Source organism: Boleophthalmus pectinirostris, unplaced genomic scaffold, assembly GCF_026225935.1.
Source record: "Boleophthalmus pectinirostris isolate CB_2022bp ecotype Guang Dong unplaced genomic scaffold, ASM2622593v1 HiC_scaffold_6, whole genome shotgun sequence".
Taxonomy (NCBI): domain Eukaryota; kingdom Metazoa; phylum Chordata; class Actinopteri; order Gobiiformes; family Gobiidae; genus Boleophthalmus; species Boleophthalmus pectinirostris.
The window spans coordinates 25,553,138-25,572,641 of record NW_026571447.1 but is presented as its reverse complement, the minus strand read 5'-3'; the positions used below and the strand labels follow the sequence as shown (position 1 = coordinate 25,572,641).

The following is a 19,504-nucleotide window of genomic DNA, read 5'->3' as shown; positions in this document are numbered from 1 at the left end:
GTTTTAAATCAAAGTGGTGTTGTTTTTAAAATTAAAGCAAACAAACCTGTCAACAAACATTACCTAGAATAAGAGCAAAATTATAATTCAAACAAGAAAAAGCCTTCCAACCATTGGTTTACAATACAGTGTCTCCTCATACCTCAGTGAAACAGTGCTTTTCACAATGTCAATACTTGTTTACCACTGTAGTTTTACAGCTGCCTCTAAACCCCATGTTATTTATGATGAAGAAGGCACAAAATGAACACATAAATAGGAACCAAACAAACACAAATAATTTATTACAGACTAAATCGCTTTGTGGTTAAGTCAATATACAAAAGGTGGTCAATTGACTTAAAAATGATCTCTGATAGTGATATATTTAATCATTTGTGTCAGCAATGTTGTTTCTTGAAGTTGATAACTTGAGCATTGGTTTATTAAAATATTCCTCCCCAAAAATAAACACTTTTCTCCATTTTGACTTGGAAAACTGAAGGACAAGTGCATCAGATGATACATGCGGTGAGCGTTTATTTATCTTCACCACCCCAAGCTTTTCTAAATCAAAACCAGCATCCTTCAAGGCCCTGAAAGGGCTCAACACAAACTCAAATTTCATTCACATAATAACATGTGGGTTAAAACGCTTTTTGGTCCCTATCCTTTAGCTGCACTACCATCCATGTTCAGCTGTTATTGCCCTCATCTACTGCAGGTCAAACACAAGTTTGCCCCTTAGTGTCACTGTGTTGAGCAGTCTCTGGGTCCTGTTTGCTGAATGGATAGTAGGGGCTGGATGAGGTTGGGACGAGCGGGGGCCAGCCTGCGGCACTCTCTCTCTCTTGTGCTCTCTCCTCTGAAGGGGGGGGTCACTTAAGGCTCCTGTTGGGGCTATCTTCCCCTGCCCTCCAAAGCTGGCGGTGGGTAATTTTAAGACACAGTTGTGTTTCTATGGTCCTCAGTAAGTCTCTGAGTCGGAGTCATTGAGCTCTTCATCCTTGAAAAAACCATCATGGTGGCTGATGTTGTTGAAGCTGCAGTAGGAAGTGTGCTCGCTGCGCAGCACAGGTAAGCTGTCAAAAGTGACGCTCTTGGAGGGGCTGGTGGTGTAGTGGTTAATGGCACTGAAAGGAAGAATGGGCGCAGGGGTGCAGGGGGACACAGGCATCATGGTGGCCAGAATGAGGGCTAGGCAGTCTGCCACATCTTTGTTAGGGGCACAGGCCAAGGCAGGTGTATAACCTGAAACATAAGCAGTAGAATTGGTAAAGATACTTTGCATAATCATGTTTTCAGCATCAAGACAAGAAAAGAACAGCTATTGTGATTTTACCATTTTCATCAACCGCAAGTACACTGGCTCCCTTTGCAAGCAGCTCTTGTACCACTACAGTTAAACCATTTCTTGCAGCCACATGCAACGGCCTAGAAACAATAAAAGTAGGGTCAATATTTAACATCTCTTTATAATAAGTAAGTTTGAAAATCACATGTATTCCCTAAAGCTATATGCACATATTCACATATGCTTACGTCTGTAAGGCAGAGTTAGTGGCATTGATGAGGTTTCTATCAGTAATCTTTTCCAATATTAACAAGGCACTGGTTTCATGTCCCTGGTAAATGTAGAGTAAAAATTCAGTAGCAGTTCAGAAGTATTCAACAACAGATAAGAATGCATAACATAAGAGCGTACACACCTTACTACAGGCCAGATGCAGTGCAGTGTTCTTAGCAGCATCTTGCAAAGTGAGATCTGCTTTTGCACTGCTCACAAGCAACTCTAAAAACAGACAAAAGATAAACATACATTATTTAAGTCCACAGCTACAATATGTATTAAAGTGTTAAACTAAAGCCTTTCATACCAACAGCATTGGTCTGCCCATTCTCAGCTGCCATCATGAGAGGGGTCTTTCCAGCAGCATCCACACAGTTAACCTGAGCATTGTGGCTCAGCAGCAGCTGCAGGCACTCCACATGGTCGGTGAAGGCTGCTGCGTGCAGTGGCGTCCTGCACACAGCAAGAGGTGGAGGGATCATTATAACTGAATAATTTTTAACTGAGTCACGTGTTACTATAAAACACAGCATCAACATCATGTTGTGTTTTGTGTTACAACCCAGAAGCAAGTTTAGCATTAGGGCATTCAATCTCATAAGTGAGTATGTGTGATGAGATACCGTAAGACATACCTGTCTTTACCATCTTTGGCATTTACAATTGTAGGCCCCAATGTATCTATCAGCATCTCAGCTGCACCTTCATTATCATGAATGCTATAAAAATATAAATTAGGATTACATTTGAATGAAATATGCATAAACAATAATAAAACACAAACTACAACTTACACAGCACAGTGGAGAGGGCTGAATGCATTGCCCACTGACTTGTGGAAAACTTCTTGCTCTAGCAAAGCCTCTACACATGTATCATGACCTGTAAAAGTCACCAATTAAAAACCTTCGATGTATATTTTTATTTCTTGAGTGTATTTATTTCAGATCAATAAGATTTTACAAAGAAAAAGTTCTTGAAGACATATGTACCATTGTAACAGGCCCAGTGTAGCGGGGTATAGCCATGGTTGTCTGCTAAAGGGGGTAGTGTCTGCACTGACTGAGCAGCATGCAGCAGACTTCCCAACACCCCAAAGTGTCCACACGCAGCTGCCAGGTGGATGGGGGTGCGCCCTTTACAGTCTCGCACCAGGAAGTTTGCATTGTGCTGAAGAAGGGCTTCTACACACTCCTCATGGCCAGTTACTGCCTGTAGTACATAATCAGAAGAGAGTCCATATATATTCCATAGCACAAATACATTCTATGATATTATGTGGTCACTGGTCAAATATTACAAAATGATGAACAAACATGCACTTACTCCTCTGTGGAGAGCTGTCCTCCCCCATTTATCTTTAGCCTCTACACTGGCTCCTTTATTAAGCAGAGAATACACGCTGTCTGTGTGTCCACCAAGAACTGACAACATCAGTGGTGTTCTAAAAATGCAGACATCATTAACAAACAGAGTCGCCACTCAGAAATACATTATAACTACAACTTAAATTTCTACTTACTGCCCATTTCCATCTTTAATATCAACTGCACTTGGAAGCTCTGCATCGCCAATCAATAAACGCAAACATTCAGAGTGACCATTTGTAGCTAAAAACAAAAAAAAATTCTTAGTATCACTTCCTAGTACAATTAATGTATGTAAAATGACTGTTTATGGGACAAAGTACAAATACCGGCTGCATGAAACGGGGTCCGCTTTAAGGTGAAGTCCTTGACCAGGATGGAGGCTCCCTGGTTGATCAACACGTCCACACACTCCACATGACCCTTGAACGCAGCCAAGTCCAGAGGTGTACGCCCTTGACTGTTTCGTACGTCCAGATCCAGCAAAGACTGTACTAACACCTCCAAAGCCTGGTGATGACCGTGATATGCCTGAAAGATTTTATTAGGAACTTTAGACAACTTATTCTCAAATGACATACAGTACATGGCTACTATGGTTTTTACAAGAAGAATACATACAGCAAGGTGCAAGGGGCTAACAGGGGCTCTGACATCTGAATCATTCATGATGTCTGTTCCTGAGGTTTCCATGAGCTAAAAAAACCCAACAAAAAATAAATACATTAGAATGCATCATTATTTTGAGGTTACATTATTTTTGTCATTCAATTGCAAAACAAATATGAAAATGACAACACACTCACCACATCTAGGGGAGTTTCACTTGCAATCTAAAACAAAACAACAATGTTATACTAAAACAATTACTGAAATGATTGAAATATAACCACAATGTTCTCACCAGTTCTAGACAGAGGCGATGTCCATAAGCAGAGGCGTAATGTACAGCGTTATAGCCGTGATTGTCACGGATCCCTGGATTTGCATCATTCCTCAGTAAATATTCCAGGCACCTGCACACACAAAAAACAAGACTTTATGACATTAGAACTGGGAGAAAAAGATTACTCCAGAAGTAATGCTGCTCTGCAAATGGTCTTTACATTTATTACAATATCTTTTGAAAACACACCTCTTACAATTTAACTGTGACAATTTTACACTGCTATTAAAGAATGATCAAGAGATTTTGACATAACTTAACTTATGTATAACATATTTCAATAGAATATATTAACCAAAATAACTACAATCAAGATTGATATTAAATAGGGTGCCGTGAAATAGTGGTTTAGGGGCAAGCCTATTTTTTTTGTCTAGTCCTGACATTTTTAGTAAGTTCAAACCAATTTCTTATCATTTCTTATAAACATAAAACCTAAAATGTAACTTATGTACTAGATGCTGGATAACGCAGACATTTACAATGCATAAAAATTTTGTTTATCAGCTTGACTGGCATGATCTGTACTTCATCTATGACACGTACTTTCCATCTGTGTCAGAGGCAGCAGCGTAGTGAAGAGGAGTGCAGCCCCTCTCGTCCAGGTCATTCACACTGGCCCCAGAGCCCACCAGAGCAAAGAGGCACTGGTAGTTACAATTGGCTGCAGCGTAGTGCAGTGGGGTCCTGAAAAAACAACACATCACAGAATAAATATCTTATCTTAAAACTTGTCCTGTACTGATCTGAATTCAGTCCTGATGTAGACTAGGTTTGTTCCTGTTCTTCAGTTACTTTAGTACCAGTCTAGTCCAGGTTTTATTCTGAGTTTAGTCCCAATATTGATGTTGCAATGTGAATGTAAATTAAATAAAAATCTCCGCATGCTACAAACCTCCCAAAGCTGTCTTTTCTATTGAAGTCTGCACCAGTGTTGAGAAGAAGATTCAGACATTCCAGGTTTCTGAACACACAATACAAATTCTCAGTTGTATATCAAATGTATCCAGTGTCTTTAAATATACACCATATAAATGGCATATTATATAATGTGTTACATTATGTCAATGATTAAATAGTTTTGCAATACAGCATGTTTGTACCACACCACCACTGCCACTGCAAAGTGGAAACAGGTGAACATAAAAATGCTGAGCGATCCTAAACTTACCCTCCAGCAGCTGCAGCATGTAAACACGTCCTGCCGAAGTCATCAGGGGTGTCAATATCAAAGCCTGTGTGAATGTACACAAACAGAAAACAAATACATTACTTACAATAATACATTACAAAAATGCAGGTTTGCAAGGGGCTACATCAACCAAAATTAATTTAAAAAAGGCAAACAGAGGGAAAATAATTATACATATAAAATAACTATTAGTTGCACTTTCTTGAGTGAACAGCATGAGATTTGTAGTTAAGCTGAATTTGTTCAAATTCCACATCTATTGTCAGAGAAGAACATAAACCACGACTGTTATGGGCCCTCATGACACAATGTGTTACCCAAACACAACTAAATGCAAACTAGAAAATAGTACATACTTTGTTACTGGAAGTTTAATAAGAATATAGTGTGTAAGTGAAAGTCTATACCTGATGACAGAAGCTTCCGGCAACAGTCAGAAAATCCACTAAGAGCAGCCAAATGCAGTGGGAACATGCCATGAATGCCTCGTCTGGAAAATAAAAATTGAGTGTTTTCAAACATTTGTAAATTTCTCTTTGTGCAGGAGTCAGACTAAAATAAATAAGACCAAACTGCCAACATATCAATAATTTCTTTGGCCATGAAAAAAGGCATAGACAGACGTGCTGCTGAGCACTTACTTGGCTGTATCGGCTCTGTTTGTGATGAGTGTGTTGATGAGGAGCTCGTGTCCGTAACGAGCGGCAATGTGCAGAGGTGTATTTCCATTTTTGTCTTCACAGTCGATCTCAGCACCTTAGGGAAAAAGTCAGCAATTAGCAAGAGGCAGGATGTAGCAATAGTTTTAACATCAATTAGGCAGATGTTAGGAGTCTCACCATTCTCAATAATAGCTTGAGACCTAGAAAACCTGCCGTGGATAGCGGTCATGTGAAGGGGTGTCTTTCGATCTTTACTCTGGAGGTAAAAATAAATAAATAAAAATAAATAAATAGCACACACTTAATGTTACATGGAAAAAGGTGAAAATCGTCGTCACCTTGATGTTCACGTCAGCTCCATTGCAAACCAGAAGCTCCAGACAGAGCGCCCCGTGGCGAGAAGCAGCCGTAAAATGCAGAGGTGCAAAACCTTTTTCATTCACCTGATTTACATTTGCACCACATTCAATTAGCTCATTCACAACCACGTCCTGGCCGTTGTAGCAAGCCACATGGAGGGGTGTGTTTCCATATGCATTAGGCTCATTGATCTAGGAAAATAATTCATCAAACAATTAGAAAAGTAAGATATGAACATCAATAAATACAAAAAAATAGGGACTTACATCAACTCCTAAGTCCAGAAGGTATTTGACCACACTGATCATCCCACTGGAAGCTGCTGCATGTAAAGGGGTGTATGATTTCTTATCTTTACAGGCCACCTCTGCTCCGTGAGATGCCAGCAGCTTCACAACTTCTATGTGACCTAAATTATACAAAAGAAAATATGTTACCAGTGTTTTAGTAAATGTTTGCATTAAATGATACTGAGTGAGAAAGGATGCACAGACTTATAAGTGATGCATACCCATATAAGCTGCCCAATGGATTGCCCGACGGTCCTTCTTGTCAAAGGCATTTATATTGGCTCCCCTCGTTAACAAGAGGCGCACCATCTACAAAAGTAAGTGAATCATATTAATCCTAAATTTATATTAGGACATTACAATGGGTAATTAAAAAAGGCACTTGAATATCATGAAGTATTATTGAGTGTGTGAAGATTACCTCCAGATGACCACTGAAGGCTGCATGATGCAGAGCGGTTCGTCCTGCTCGGTCTGACACATTGACATTACTGAGCAGAGGCACCAGGGCCTCGGCACAGCGCACAGCCTTGTTAGCTGCTGCAACATGAAGTGGAGTCTGCCAATTCTTGTCACGTGCATTTACATCGGCTGAGTGTTTTAGCAAAACCTGGACAGCCTCCTAATGGTGGAGAGGCTTCAATTAGGACAAATAATAAAACACTTAAAATATTTAAGGAAAGACGCATGTCCCTACCTCACTACAGGAAGCCACAGCCCGGTGCAGAGGAGTAAGCCACTTGTTGTCTTTGGCATTTACCCTGGCACCTAAAAGTCAGAAAAAAGATCAGCATCACAACAGGCTGATGAGTGGTTGGAGTAAAATACAATAAAAAAATAAAAAAAACACTTTGCCATTATTCATTAATTTCTTTAGGCTACTAAATGTACTGATAACGTGGTAATTTACTAGAGGATTTTTTAACAACTGTGCTGTCACTGCATCTTTTTGTAGACTAAATACAATACCTGAAAGAATCAGTAGCTCTATAATTTCTGCATCTCCAAGATAAGCAGCAGCATGCAGAGGAGTTCGCTTTTCATTATCCTGAAATAAACAAGTAAAAGAAAATAGGATGAATTTCAGTTTACATATACTTTACTATACTTTCAATACCACACAAGCAGATATCAGACAAATAATACATACACATATTATAGAATAAATGACATATGGAATATGGAAATAAATTGATAAATCTTGAGAGGCCTATGTTGAGCAAAAACATGTTGTGATATTTGACAAAGTTTGTTACATATCTGAAGCGACACTTAACAATTACCTGTGCATTTACATCCTCTTTCTTAAAAATAAGAGCACGAACTTCTTCTGGATCTACACTGAAAATGGCTTTCAGCAGAGGAGGCTGTGAAAAAGAAAACGTAAGTGTCACAGACAGTGAAAGACAGTGATGCACCTTACAAATCACTCCACAAATACTTGATGATGAGGTAATTTTTAGTAATTTACTAAAGCACTGAGTCCTAAATCATCACAATGTTCGATCCCCATCAATTTCTAAATGGTACATTTAGATACACAGAATTAAACTTATGCTGAGTAGAAGGCCAAACCAGGCCAACTCAGTAAGATTATACAAAAATATGTAAACAGGCTCACTTAAAAACAATCAAAATGTCAACTGAAACAAATCCCAAATTGCCCAGACGTGTCTTCTGTTGTGACACATGCCACTTGCACACTGTAACAGTGACTCACCCTGAAGTGGTTAAACAAGAGTTGTACATGTTAGAAAATTGTGAATGGGTTAATCTCAATACATTTGGCATTAACTGACCAGAAATACAGGATTTAAACATATTTTTACAATAGAGTGCCTGAGCCAACATATCATTAAAAGGAGATACAGTCTCTCCACCTGACATTAAGCTCAAGACAGGCTCTGTTGAATAGAAAATGCATCAAGTAAATAAAGGAATTAACATTGCCAACAATGATAAGACCACATTTTTAAAGCACTAGAATCATCCAGCAAAAACAACAGCACCAGGCACAACTACGCACCGCATGACTAGTACCAACAACACAGCCCATGGTTAATTTTATAGTTTCATACAGAACTAAAAACAATGTTCTCTTTGTTTTCATTTATTACCCCATGGCAAAAATATCCACAGGGCACAGAAGAGGATGTTCAAGTTAAGCAAGGCCAATAAAAACAGTAATTGCACTTTTTCCACAGAGCTTTTGATTGCAACTCAACTTTTCATTTTGCATGAATAAAAAAAACAAACAAAACTAAAACTAAAATTTGTTGCTGTCGATTTAAAAGATAAGTACAGGAGCTTGTTTGTCCCAGGCAGTGAACTTCCTCTTGATACTGGCCGGGCTGGTTAATATTATCACCATGGAGACTGCACACAGCAGCCCAGGCACACAGTCAGTGAAGTGCACACACAAAACGACACATGCATGGGCCACTAAAATAGCAGCGGCTGCAAAACACCAGCCATAAATGACAACAAGACTATTCTAGTATCAAGTGTCAGATATTCTTTAAGAGCACAATGATAAATACGAGTCATGCAAGTTAACTGTGACTTTCTCTCCGGATATATTTAAAGGTGAAAGTACTCATAAAACCTTATATGACAAATAAAAGGTACCTGAAGTAGTTCTCTCTGTAGTTATAGTAAGTACCACTGCTTAATTGAATATTTGCTTTTCCAGTAACCATCAGAACCAGTCCAACACTAAATTCAGACAAAACTGGTCTAAGCAGGGCTAAGAGAGACCCGCAATTGCACTAAAATGCCTAATCAAGTCTAAAATGGCACCATAGACCAAGAAACGCCAATGTTGTGACAGACCACAATTTTGGAAATATTGAGATAGATGGCAATAAGAAGCGTTATGTTTATGGGTGTGTTAAAACGTTTGTTGACATAAAATAAAATCCATTCCACAATTATTAACTAGGAAAGCATATTGAAGTTAGTAAAGCATCTGACCTAGACAGGTTAGGAGGTGTCGTTCATACAGAAATTTCTGGTAAAGTATTCAATGAGTATATAAGTCTACATATTATTTTCTATAAAATATAATCAAGAATTTACTTAAACATTTAACCAAACGTGTCTATCAAACCAGCATTCCCTCTGTTGTGGTTATCTTCTGTTGCCAAAAGATACAAAACGCCTGTAGAAATTGGCTCCAACGCAGTGCATGACCAATATGATTACAAATAGCCCCTAAAATCTGGACAAATTACAACTACATACTGATCATCATTAGCAGTCAAAAGCCGTCTGAGTAGCACACATGTAGCTGTAACGCTTTGCTACGATTTGGCACTAGTTTTCAGTAGGTTCAGAAAACATCCAATTGATTTTTCAGTCAAACACCAACCTCTTCACTAAAAAGACATACACGAGACATACATTTTAGTGCTTTCATCTCAGAGAATAGCTGCAGGCACTCGGATTACATTACGCTGCGATGGTGAAATCGCTGAAGCTAGCGTTAGCACAAAAACTCAAAGTTAAAGTCGGATTTGGGCACTACCATCACTTACCTGGTCTCGTATTTTGAGAACCACCATATTTCTGAGGTTTTAAAAGCTGTCATACAGTTCATATAGGGGTGTTTGGCTCGTTCCGGGAAGCAGATTTGGTAGCTTTATGCGTGCTCTCTGCTAGGCCTAATGGGACGCTAGCAGGGCTATTTTGCTAGCTCCCTAACCCGATGGCATGGAAGCAAAAACCAGCGGAAACTCCATAACATTGCCGCCACCGTAACGCACCTCAGAAATAACCTGCTTTCTGATTGGCTAGTTGTGTTAAAAGCTTAAGTACCAAGCGTCCTCATTGGCTCATTTTTGGCAACACGCGAGATATGTAGATCATCACTGACTGCGCACCAGGTATTTCTTGGTTAAAATGTGTTATTTGTACACGGATAAAATTCACTATTACTGCATTGCCACGTTAATAGGTTGTTATATTAAATAGGCTACTTATCAAAGCTAATTGTCCCGTCTTGACACTTCGATAGGCTCAACATGCCCCTCTAGTGTTCAAGCACACGTTTAAAGGTAAAAATAGCGTCATCCAATGTGATTCACAAATCTTTTACAAATTATATGCATATAGAATGTTAAATTTTTACTTTTCAGGACTACAAAGAGACTATTTAAAGTGAATGCAAACCATGTAAGGACAAGCCTCAAATTTAATACAAGACTAGGTCTTATTTAATTTTATTTATTTAAATCAATTAAAATGTCATCAAAGTAAGCAAAATAGACCTTCAGGTAAACCTGTATGATAGAAGAATAATTAGATAACTGCAACAGATTTGCATGTGCCACAGATAAGCATTGATTTCTTAAAATCTCATAGTAACAGTTATTATAATGATGTTAGTATATTGGTTAGTTTTATAAATAACATCTTCTCTCTTGATACAGTTGTACACTTTACAATTGCCTTGTTTTCTGTAGCTTCACTTTCAGCTGTTGTCTTTTCCAAGTCTCTCTCTTGAGCCAGGTGATGGGTTATGAACATTATGAAGTAGGGCCTAAAGACCCCATAAGGATTTGGTGCCCAGATAAAAAGTGAGCATCTTCAATATTTTACCGTCAGTGCAACCACGTAAGATTTCACTAGACCAGAGATTTGGATATGAGTAATTTCAGTCATGGTTTCATTATTATTTCATTATTTTTAGCTGATTCTTTTAGATAAACTGTGACAAGCATACCTAATTAAATTCAATTGTGTATAAATTAATTCTCAGGTATGATTTTGCAAATTTGAGTGACATACTCAATAATCTATAGTCTTGCCTTTTTATTGTAGCCTGTTTTATTCTTTGATGTTTGTGTATGGTGTGATAAATTGATGATGTGTAATATGAATGTCCTCTTAGCAATGTTTGACCCTAGTTTGCCGTTCTCCAGTCTTTTTTCTTGTGTACAAAACAGGTAGATGATGCCACTAAGATCGACAATAGCAAAGAATTCCAAGTGTGTCTTGAAGGTAATAATTTTAAATCCTTTAATTCTACATGACAATAGCTCGGGTGAGCCTTCTTGGTTGTAGTGTTTTACGCGCAAATATCCCCACTGCTACTTATTAACTCTTTTCTTGTATTTTTTACGGTTGCAATCTAATACAATCACGGGTCTTACTTCTCTGATATAACCACAAGAGGGCACTATTTGTACATAGATAGATTGTACTGATGCCACAGGTGCTATTTATAGGGAGTGTTTTTATGCTGGCGCTCTTTCATGTGCATAGTTTTTCTAGTTACATAACACAAAACTGCCATCTTATTACAAGTTGTGGCCCTTTAGTTCTGTGTCCCACAAACATTTGTTTCCCTCGACAATAACAAAAACACAAGAGAAACGGGGGCAGTTTATTTTAGCTCTAGTAAAATGATGGATGATTGTTGCTGTGCACCTGCAGGGCAGAGCGAGTGGCCGAGGCTGCCCCCGTCTGTCTCATCATGGAGCTCACGCTGAAGTGACACAAGGCCTGAGTGCATCTACCTTGGCTGCTTGATCCCCGTGCCCTCCCCCCTTTGACCAAACATCTCTATTTATAGCGTTATCGTCACATCACCACTGTCGCATCTCCTGTGGCCTCCTCTCTTCATAGTCTGTCTATAAGGTAAAATGTAGCCCTACTCTTTCCACCATGCTCGTAGTGATTGTTGCAAAGCTTTCGCTTTAAGTCTAAATTGTTCCCATGAAAAGTAAAGTTTAACCCCTAACTCCATGCCCTACTTTTGGTTCTAATTACGACTCTAAAGAATTATTGTGGACTCAAGAAAGCAGATTTAAATAGTAAAATAAATAGTGTAATACAATGTTTCTCAAATTGTGGTATGTGCTTAGGCTTCCTGTGGAGGTACATGGGGCCTCTGCAGTTGGAGTATTTGTTTGTCTTCCTTTGGATTTATCATCATAACTACATTATCTATTGCTTATTCACATTTTTGACCATGATTAACCCTAGTTTTGGCCCGATATAATTCAGGTTTACATGTGGACCCCAAATCTTTTCTCAAATGGTACTTGAGAGCTACTGGCCTAATATATAGATGATCACATCAGAATTAGGATGATACACATTGATGTGTGATTTTAATATATTTTAGTATACAGTTGCTAAGATCCAGAACTCATCATCATGACAGTAGCCCATTCTTTTCAGAAAGTTATCACTGAACAACAAGTGCAGCCTACACAAGATTTAGTCAGTCAACATCAGACTCATCCCTCTCAACCAATCCAAATGACCCTTTCTTTCAGAGAATATTGGAGATATTGACACTGGATTTGTTCTTGGCAGGTTAGCACTCACAGATGTCTGTTCTGCTCAGATGGCTTGAGGGGGCAGGTACCATCTGAGCTGTGTCACACACAGAAAATCATTTTAACAGCACCTTACACTTAGCCTAACACATCATCTCATAGTACCAATGAATGTGTTAATGAGACAAAATGTTTTAAAGGGAGATGCTCTTGGTAGGCGCCTGTGAATTAGTGACTGGACATCAAAAGTTTGGATGGTCTAATAAGAGTCAAGGTAGTGTGTGATATGCTGATAGAAATCAAATTGTACTCTGATCCCTGTGACAGTATATGATTTTTTGATGGCAGTGCCTTATTGTGACTCAGTACTTTTCTGTTTGATGAAGCTCTGTGCTTGAAACAAAGATAATTTCCCACCCACCTCTCCCATTTGTCACCATGTTTTGAGTGACAGTGACATTTAACCAATAACAGTGTAGTATAATTTCTCAAGGGGTGCAGTTGGCTTTAGTTGCCCTTTAATGGAATATTTATTGTAATATTGTCCCAATGGTCCCAATGTAGCCTAATTTTAAGAACTGAAAAAAACAGTAATCGTGCCCATTTTATTTGGACAAATCAATCATTTCAGTTCTATCATCCAAAAGAGTTAATCTAACAATTTACAACTTAATTTCATGAGGTGATCTTTTACCGGATGGATGGCAATCTATGATGGTAATAAATGAGAACAATCACAAAAACTACATTTTTTTCGATAATAATTGTAACAGAAATTTTATATTGTGACGTCCCTAGCGTGTAGTCAAGCAACAATGGAGCTGCTGTTTTTATGTAGTATCTGCGCACTGAATATTAGTTATTGACAAAGAATCATTCTTTGACAGTCGCCAATGACAATGCAAGTGACAAAGTAATGCATTATCTCCACTTAGTCACTGTGATTTGTATTTATGGCATTCTGCTGGCAACAAAAGCAGTTGGAAAGAGGCTCATCACTTTTGATTGGAAGAATGATGCATAGATTTGAATGAAAAAAACATAAAACAGAAGAAAAACGTAAAATTTACACTAATTATTTACTATAGTTACATCTGAAGTGTTGTGGTCAATTTTGTTTTTGGACATTTTTGGAATATGCAGATCCCTTTCCCATTTAAAGTCACATTTTTCCCCTGGGACATTCTGTTCATAATTTCCATTCCTTTTCACCATAACCTATAGGGCGCATTAGCTGTTTCGCAAAACAGTTTATCATGTGTGATGTAAGTTAACTTGTTTGACCAAGTGTTCACTTTATATACAGTGAAGAGGAGCCCAAATGACTGTGAGCATAACGTGTTCTCTGCTTTCACACTTTGAAATCAGCTCTCCTCCTGTCCATCACTGCTGAAATGGCAGATGAGTAATAATTATATAATTGCGACGCTGTTTCTAATTTTTCCAGTATCGTTTTCACGACTTTTGAGTATTGCGTTTTGCCTAGATAATATCTCCATTGCTTTATGACCACACACTTGTTGACGCATGATTTAACTTCTCTTTGCATGGTTTAGGATCTAATATTGGCTGTTGCTGGAAGTGAAGATGAAAAATCAACATGGCGTTAGGTAACCAGGCAACTGCGTCGACTCGGCTCCCTGATTATCATTTGTTTTGTATAGTTCTGATGGCTAATACTAAGTGACTGTCTGGCAGTGATCCAGCTTTCCCCATCCCATCTCTGGCCCGCTGTCAGGAGGCGCACACAGGCTATTTTTGGCTGCTTTGTTCCCTTCAAAAAGACAAGTCCTCCTCGGTCTGGACATGACATTTCTCTTAGTCTGGTAAAGTGGGTTTGGGTCAGTGAGGTTTTTTTTAGGAAGGCTGTTGTTGATGCCCAGAGGAAGGTGCTGCTTTTTCTGTCATGTTATAATCTCTAAACAGTGTTGTGGTGTTTTATATTAGGGGTTGTACGGCTTGCATTTGGGCTGCACAATATATTGCAATATAATTTTTATTACAATGTGAGCTAGCACAATTATCATGTCCCAAAGGCTGCAAATCTTTAGATAACAGAATGATAATAGAATGATAATAGAATGAACAAAATAGCCTCCTTTCTTTTTATATAAAATTTTTGTACCTGTAGTTTATGATTCTTGTATTAGTTTGATCAATGAGCTCCTGAAGTTGTTTACATTATGAATGGATGCTCTTTTTACACACATGTATATTGCAAATCTAGTCACAATTATTTTTTCCCCCAAAATTGTGCAGATTGTATCATATTTTGGGAATTGAATGTTATCCCTATATTCACAAGAGCAAGAAACACTCAATGCTATAGCCCTCCCCTTTCTGAAATAGGCTTACATTATTGCATTATTTACCAGATGTTATAGAACAATTCCAGGTGCCCATATATAAATAATTAGCTTTGTTGTTTTCTTAAAGGGAGTCATACCATGTTTCTTAACACATAATTCACATGTACAGAACATATGTCTTAAAGGTAGGGCATTAGCTGTTCCCATTACCTGTTTCTTTGACCCATATTCACCCACAGAAGCTGTAACAGTCTTCATTATCTCCACACTATAGCTACGAAAATAACATTTTATATTGAGATAGAAAAGTTTTATACCATACTGTGGAAGATTATAGCCAATTATGTTACTTTTCTTGTCCACAAGTGGCACTAGCTATAAAGATATTCATCATCTATTCAGTTTAGGATTGACAGAATAGTCTGCTTGACCAATATAGTATATTTTTCCATTATTATTAGAGGAGGAAGTTGAAATATAATGCTTTGTAATGCTTTTAATTGCACTCCCTGTTTTAATAATCATTTTAATTCATTTGAGCATCTGTCTTTTATAATTTCTTCAAAAGATCCTGTGTTTGTTTTTTTTATTTTTAGACCACCTAAACCTAAACCTGTTTTTATCTAAGAATTTTCTGAACTTTTAACAAGGTTTTAATTCTAGGTGATTTTAAGATTCATGTATACTGCCCTCTCAAACCTCACCCTCTAACTTCTCGATTCATGTAATTTATTCCAATTAGTTCCCACCCACTCAAAGGGCCATACACTGGATCTGGTTTTAACCTTTGGTCTCAGCCTTTAAAATCTTACTCCAAAGATATCTGTAGGTCTGATCACAAAGCAGTTTTAATTGATGTTATTTTAGCTCTCCAGCCTCTTAATCATGGCCCATCTTATTATTCACGTGTTTTCAACTCCTCCTCTGCTCTTAATTTTTCCCAGCTTTTTACCTCAGCTTCTTTTACTTCTAACCCCAATTTTTCCCTGGAGGAGTGGCTCTCCTCTTTTTATCAAACCACTAATTTGATCTTAGATTCTATTTCACCTTTTAAAGAAAGAAATTCTAATGGACCGGCCCTATCGTGGCTCATTGAAAACACACATAAGCTAAAAAAGAGTTTACAGACAAAATGAGTGAAAACAGAAAAAGACCAATGTGAATGTGTTCTACCTCATGGAATTAAAAATGTTTTTAAAAATTACCAACAAACAGTCAGAGAAGCAAGGACCATATTTTAATCCAACACCATTAGTAAAAACAAGTCAAATCCAAGAATGTTATTTCAGATTTTTGACTCAATCTCCAATCCCAAACCCCTTCTTTTTAATGATGCATCCATTGAACTGTTTGAACTGTTTTTAAACCATTTTATTAGGAAGGTTTCTGACATCAGGAACTAAATATCTGCCACTAGCCAGGCCATTTATGTTAATAGAGAAGCTCCAGATTTTAATTGTTTTACTTAATTTTATGCCTTTATCCCTTTCTTCCTTAGCTGATGTTTTATCCCACATGAAAGCGACCACGTGCAGTTTGAATGTCATACCCACCAAATTCCTCTAAGATGTTTTTAATGTGGTTGGACCCAGTGTTTTATCTATTGTCAACCAGTCTCTATCGGAAGGCCTCGTCCCATCCCATTTTAAACATGCTCTGGTCCAGCCACTTTTAAAGAAACCTAATTTAAGCACCTCTGATTTAAAAAAAATTTAGACAAATTTCAAAGCTTCCATTTTTATCCAAAGTTTTAGAAAGTCGTTTCTAACCAGCTTTTAGATTTTATGAATAGAATTCACATCTTTGAGAAATTTTAATCAGGTTTAAAAGCATCACAAAGCACTGAAACAGCCCTCCTTAAAGTCTCTAATGATCTTCTTGTAGCCACAGACAGAGGAGAGTGCTCAATTCTAATTCTTTTAGATTTAAGTACAGCTTTTGACACCACTGACCATGTGATTTTAATGAACCACCACAAAAACTGGCTTGGCATCCGAGACATTGCTCTTGATTGGTTTTATTCCTATCTTTTAGACAGAAACTTTGCAGTCACTATAGGCAAATTTACTTCTTCCTCTGTCCCCATTGCCAGTGGTGTCCTTCCACAGCTCTGCTGACGACACACAGATCTATCTCCCACTGAGACCAAACGACCCTGGGAGCCTGGCTGCTGTGTTAAACTGCTTCAGTGACATGAACAGTTGGATGGGACAGAACTTCCTACAACTCAACAACTCCAAATTTGAAATCATTTTAATCAATCTACTATAGTCTCGGCCTTCTCACTTCCAACATCACCCTTGCTGCCAGAAACTTTGGCATAATTTTCGACTTTCTCCTCAACTTGCACCTTCACATCAAAAAAGTCACCCAATCCTGTTTTCTCCACCTCCACACAATTAGCAAAATCAAAACTATCCTCTTCTGCCCTGATCTTGAAAAAATCATCCACACGCTCATCTTCGTCTAGACTATTGCAACTCCCTTCTCTCCGGCATAGACTCAAAATCCGCCATCTGCCTCCAACTGGTTCAGCACACAGCAGCTCAGCTCCTCACTCGGCTTAACAGACATCAGCACATGACCCCTGTTTTAACTTCCCTTCACTGGCCGCCCGTGTGTTTTAGAATCGATTTTAAGATTTTACTTATCACTTTTAAAGCTCGTTTAGGTCTTGCACCAAGTTATATTTCAGAACTTTTAACCACGTACAAGCCCTCCCGCAGCCTTAGATCCTCAGGCTCTTCCAAAGTCCAGGAGCCTTTTCAGTCCGGGCGCCTCTGCTTTGGAACGATCTGCCTGAGGAGATAAGGCTCGCATCAGTATGATCTTTTCAATCACTTCTTAAGACAAATTTTTATTAGTTGGCCTTACTTTAACTGGTTTTACCGTGATTTTATTCCTTATTCTTTTTTATTCTATTTCTTTTTATTTATTTATTTATTTATCTATTATAATGAATTGGATTCTTTGTATCTTTGTCTGTTTTTGTATGCCTTCTGCATTCTATTTTTATGCTTTTTGTATTGTTCTTTGCTGTTTGTACAGCACTTTCTAAACCTCGTTTTTAAAGGTGCTTTATAAGTAAAGATTTATTATTATTAATATTAATATAATTAGCCATTACGGCAGTATATAACAAGCGATCACCTCTTAATGTCATTTATTTTTTAATCTTTCTTATACATTATATTATAATGTGTGAGTTACTTTGCCCAAGTAATTCACTAGTGAATTAATAGTCTAAGTGTGTTAAAAACTCATTTCAGATATTTAGAAATTCCCCTAATGTATGATATTTTAAAAAGCTAATTTGTGTAATGAAACAGCATGGTGTCAGGGGTCTAGTGTCTTGACTATCTATCAATAAATCACTTTATTCAATTCATTCAGTTAAATTTATCAATTCATTAATACACAAATTCCTACTGACTTTTAGACATTATAAATAGTAGTTTTTCTTTCTCACTTCAGTTTCTCTAATCAAGTTTGGGTTGTAAATAATTTGTGGGTATTCTCTCCTTGACAGGCAGATTGTCACCTTGCTTTCCTGGGGCACTGCAGTTGCTGATTACAGAAAGAGAGAAATGCCAAACTTCAGAGCGCTATTCTGGCCTATTTCTTCTGAGGGGGTCTGAACTCCGGGGTCATGCTAAACATCTCTTTGTTGTGTCCGTCTCTCACCTCTCCTCTCTCGCCGGTAAGTTTTGCCACGCATGCACAGCCCTCCCCACTTGGCGTGAAATGTGCAGAACAAACGCGTCCAGGAATTACAGCGACATTGGACACAGCAACGGGGGAGCTCAGAAGTGAGGGCCTCGTAAAGGTCTCGCTGGTCAGAGAGGTGCGAAAGGGTTAGGTGCCCATCTGTTTTCAGTGCGCTACACTTTCAGCTTTTGTTGGATGGCTTTTTCATGCTGCATTCTAAACTTTACTTTTTGCTTTTACAAATGTTTTTTGTTGTTGACTATTTTGGTCATAGGTGCTTAAGTGTCTTGCAGTTTGGTATGTGTTTGCATGCTCCTAAAGATATCAGACTCCTAGTATTAAAAGAATATAGTACAGTTTAAGATTATTGAAACATCAATATCCAAACTTTAATAAACAACTGAAACCAGCTTAAAAACTATACGAAAAGACATGAAAAAGTAGATCTGAACAGGTATCAGTACTGAATAAAAGAGTATGAACAGGACAAATTGGACTGTTTTATGCTAAATGTTTTGTTTTGTGCTAAATATATCATTCTGTTGTATGAAAAAATAATGATTTTGAGCATCATTGTGATTTCAAACAAATTTACATTTTTTGTATCATGACAACATTCAAGTAGTGAAGTTAATCCCTAAATTGGCCAGAGCATATCAAGTAGTTAACTCTCTAAATACATGTTCAGATATGTTTTTAGTAAATGTTTTAGTTTTTTTTTTTTTTAATACATATATAAACTACATTGTTTAAAATGTATTTGTTACTTCTTCTGTTAAGCTGTAACTATGGAAATTAACGTAGAAATTTTAATGTCTTGGTCTTAAAATCTCT

At 37.8% G+C, this 19,504-nt stretch overlaps 1 protein-coding gene and 1 long non-coding RNA gene across 2 annotated transcripts; one reads left to right on the top strand and one right to left on the bottom strand.

The window, feature by feature from the left end:
• Positions 1 to 256: 256 nt before the first annotated feature.
• Positions 257 to 10,080, bottom strand: ankrd28b (ankyrin repeat domain 28b). The gene is made up of 28 exons (XM_020937321.2): positions 9,903 to 10,080; positions 7,650 to 7,733; positions 7,336 to 7,414; positions 7,064 to 7,134; positions 6,788 to 6,988; positions 6,588 to 6,675; positions 6,343 to 6,485; positions 6,055 to 6,267; positions 5,894 to 5,972; positions 5,696 to 5,810; positions 5,462 to 5,544; positions 5,034 to 5,097; positions 4,758 to 4,826; positions 4,409 to 4,549; positions 3,821 to 3,932; positions 3,723 to 3,749; positions 3,538 to 3,612; positions 3,246 to 3,447; positions 3,072 to 3,159; positions 2,876 to 2,993; positions 2,542 to 2,761; positions 2,344 to 2,431; positions 2,185 to 2,268; positions 1,857 to 2,002; positions 1,689 to 1,771; positions 1,522 to 1,604; positions 1,322 to 1,413; positions 257 to 1,230 (listed from the first exon to the last, which is right to left on the bottom strand). The coding sequence occupies exons 1-28, from the start codon at positions 9,927 to 9,929 to the stop codon at positions 947 to 949; spliced, it is 3,159 nt and encodes a 1,052-aa protein (XP_020792980.2). The 5' UTR covers positions 9,930 to 10,080; the 3' UTR covers positions 257 to 946.
• A 72-nt stretch (positions 10,081 to 10,152) lies between these two features.
• On the top strand, positions 10,153 to 18,730 carry LOC129411702 (uncharacterized). Its single transcript, XR_008633413.1, has 4 exons — positions 10,153 to 10,943; positions 11,313 to 11,367; positions 11,803 to 12,006; positions 18,492 to 18,730. It is a non-coding gene; the product is annotated as an uncharacterized LOC129411702 (long non-coding RNA).
• The last annotated feature ends 774 nt before the right edge of the window (positions 18,731 to 19,504 follow it).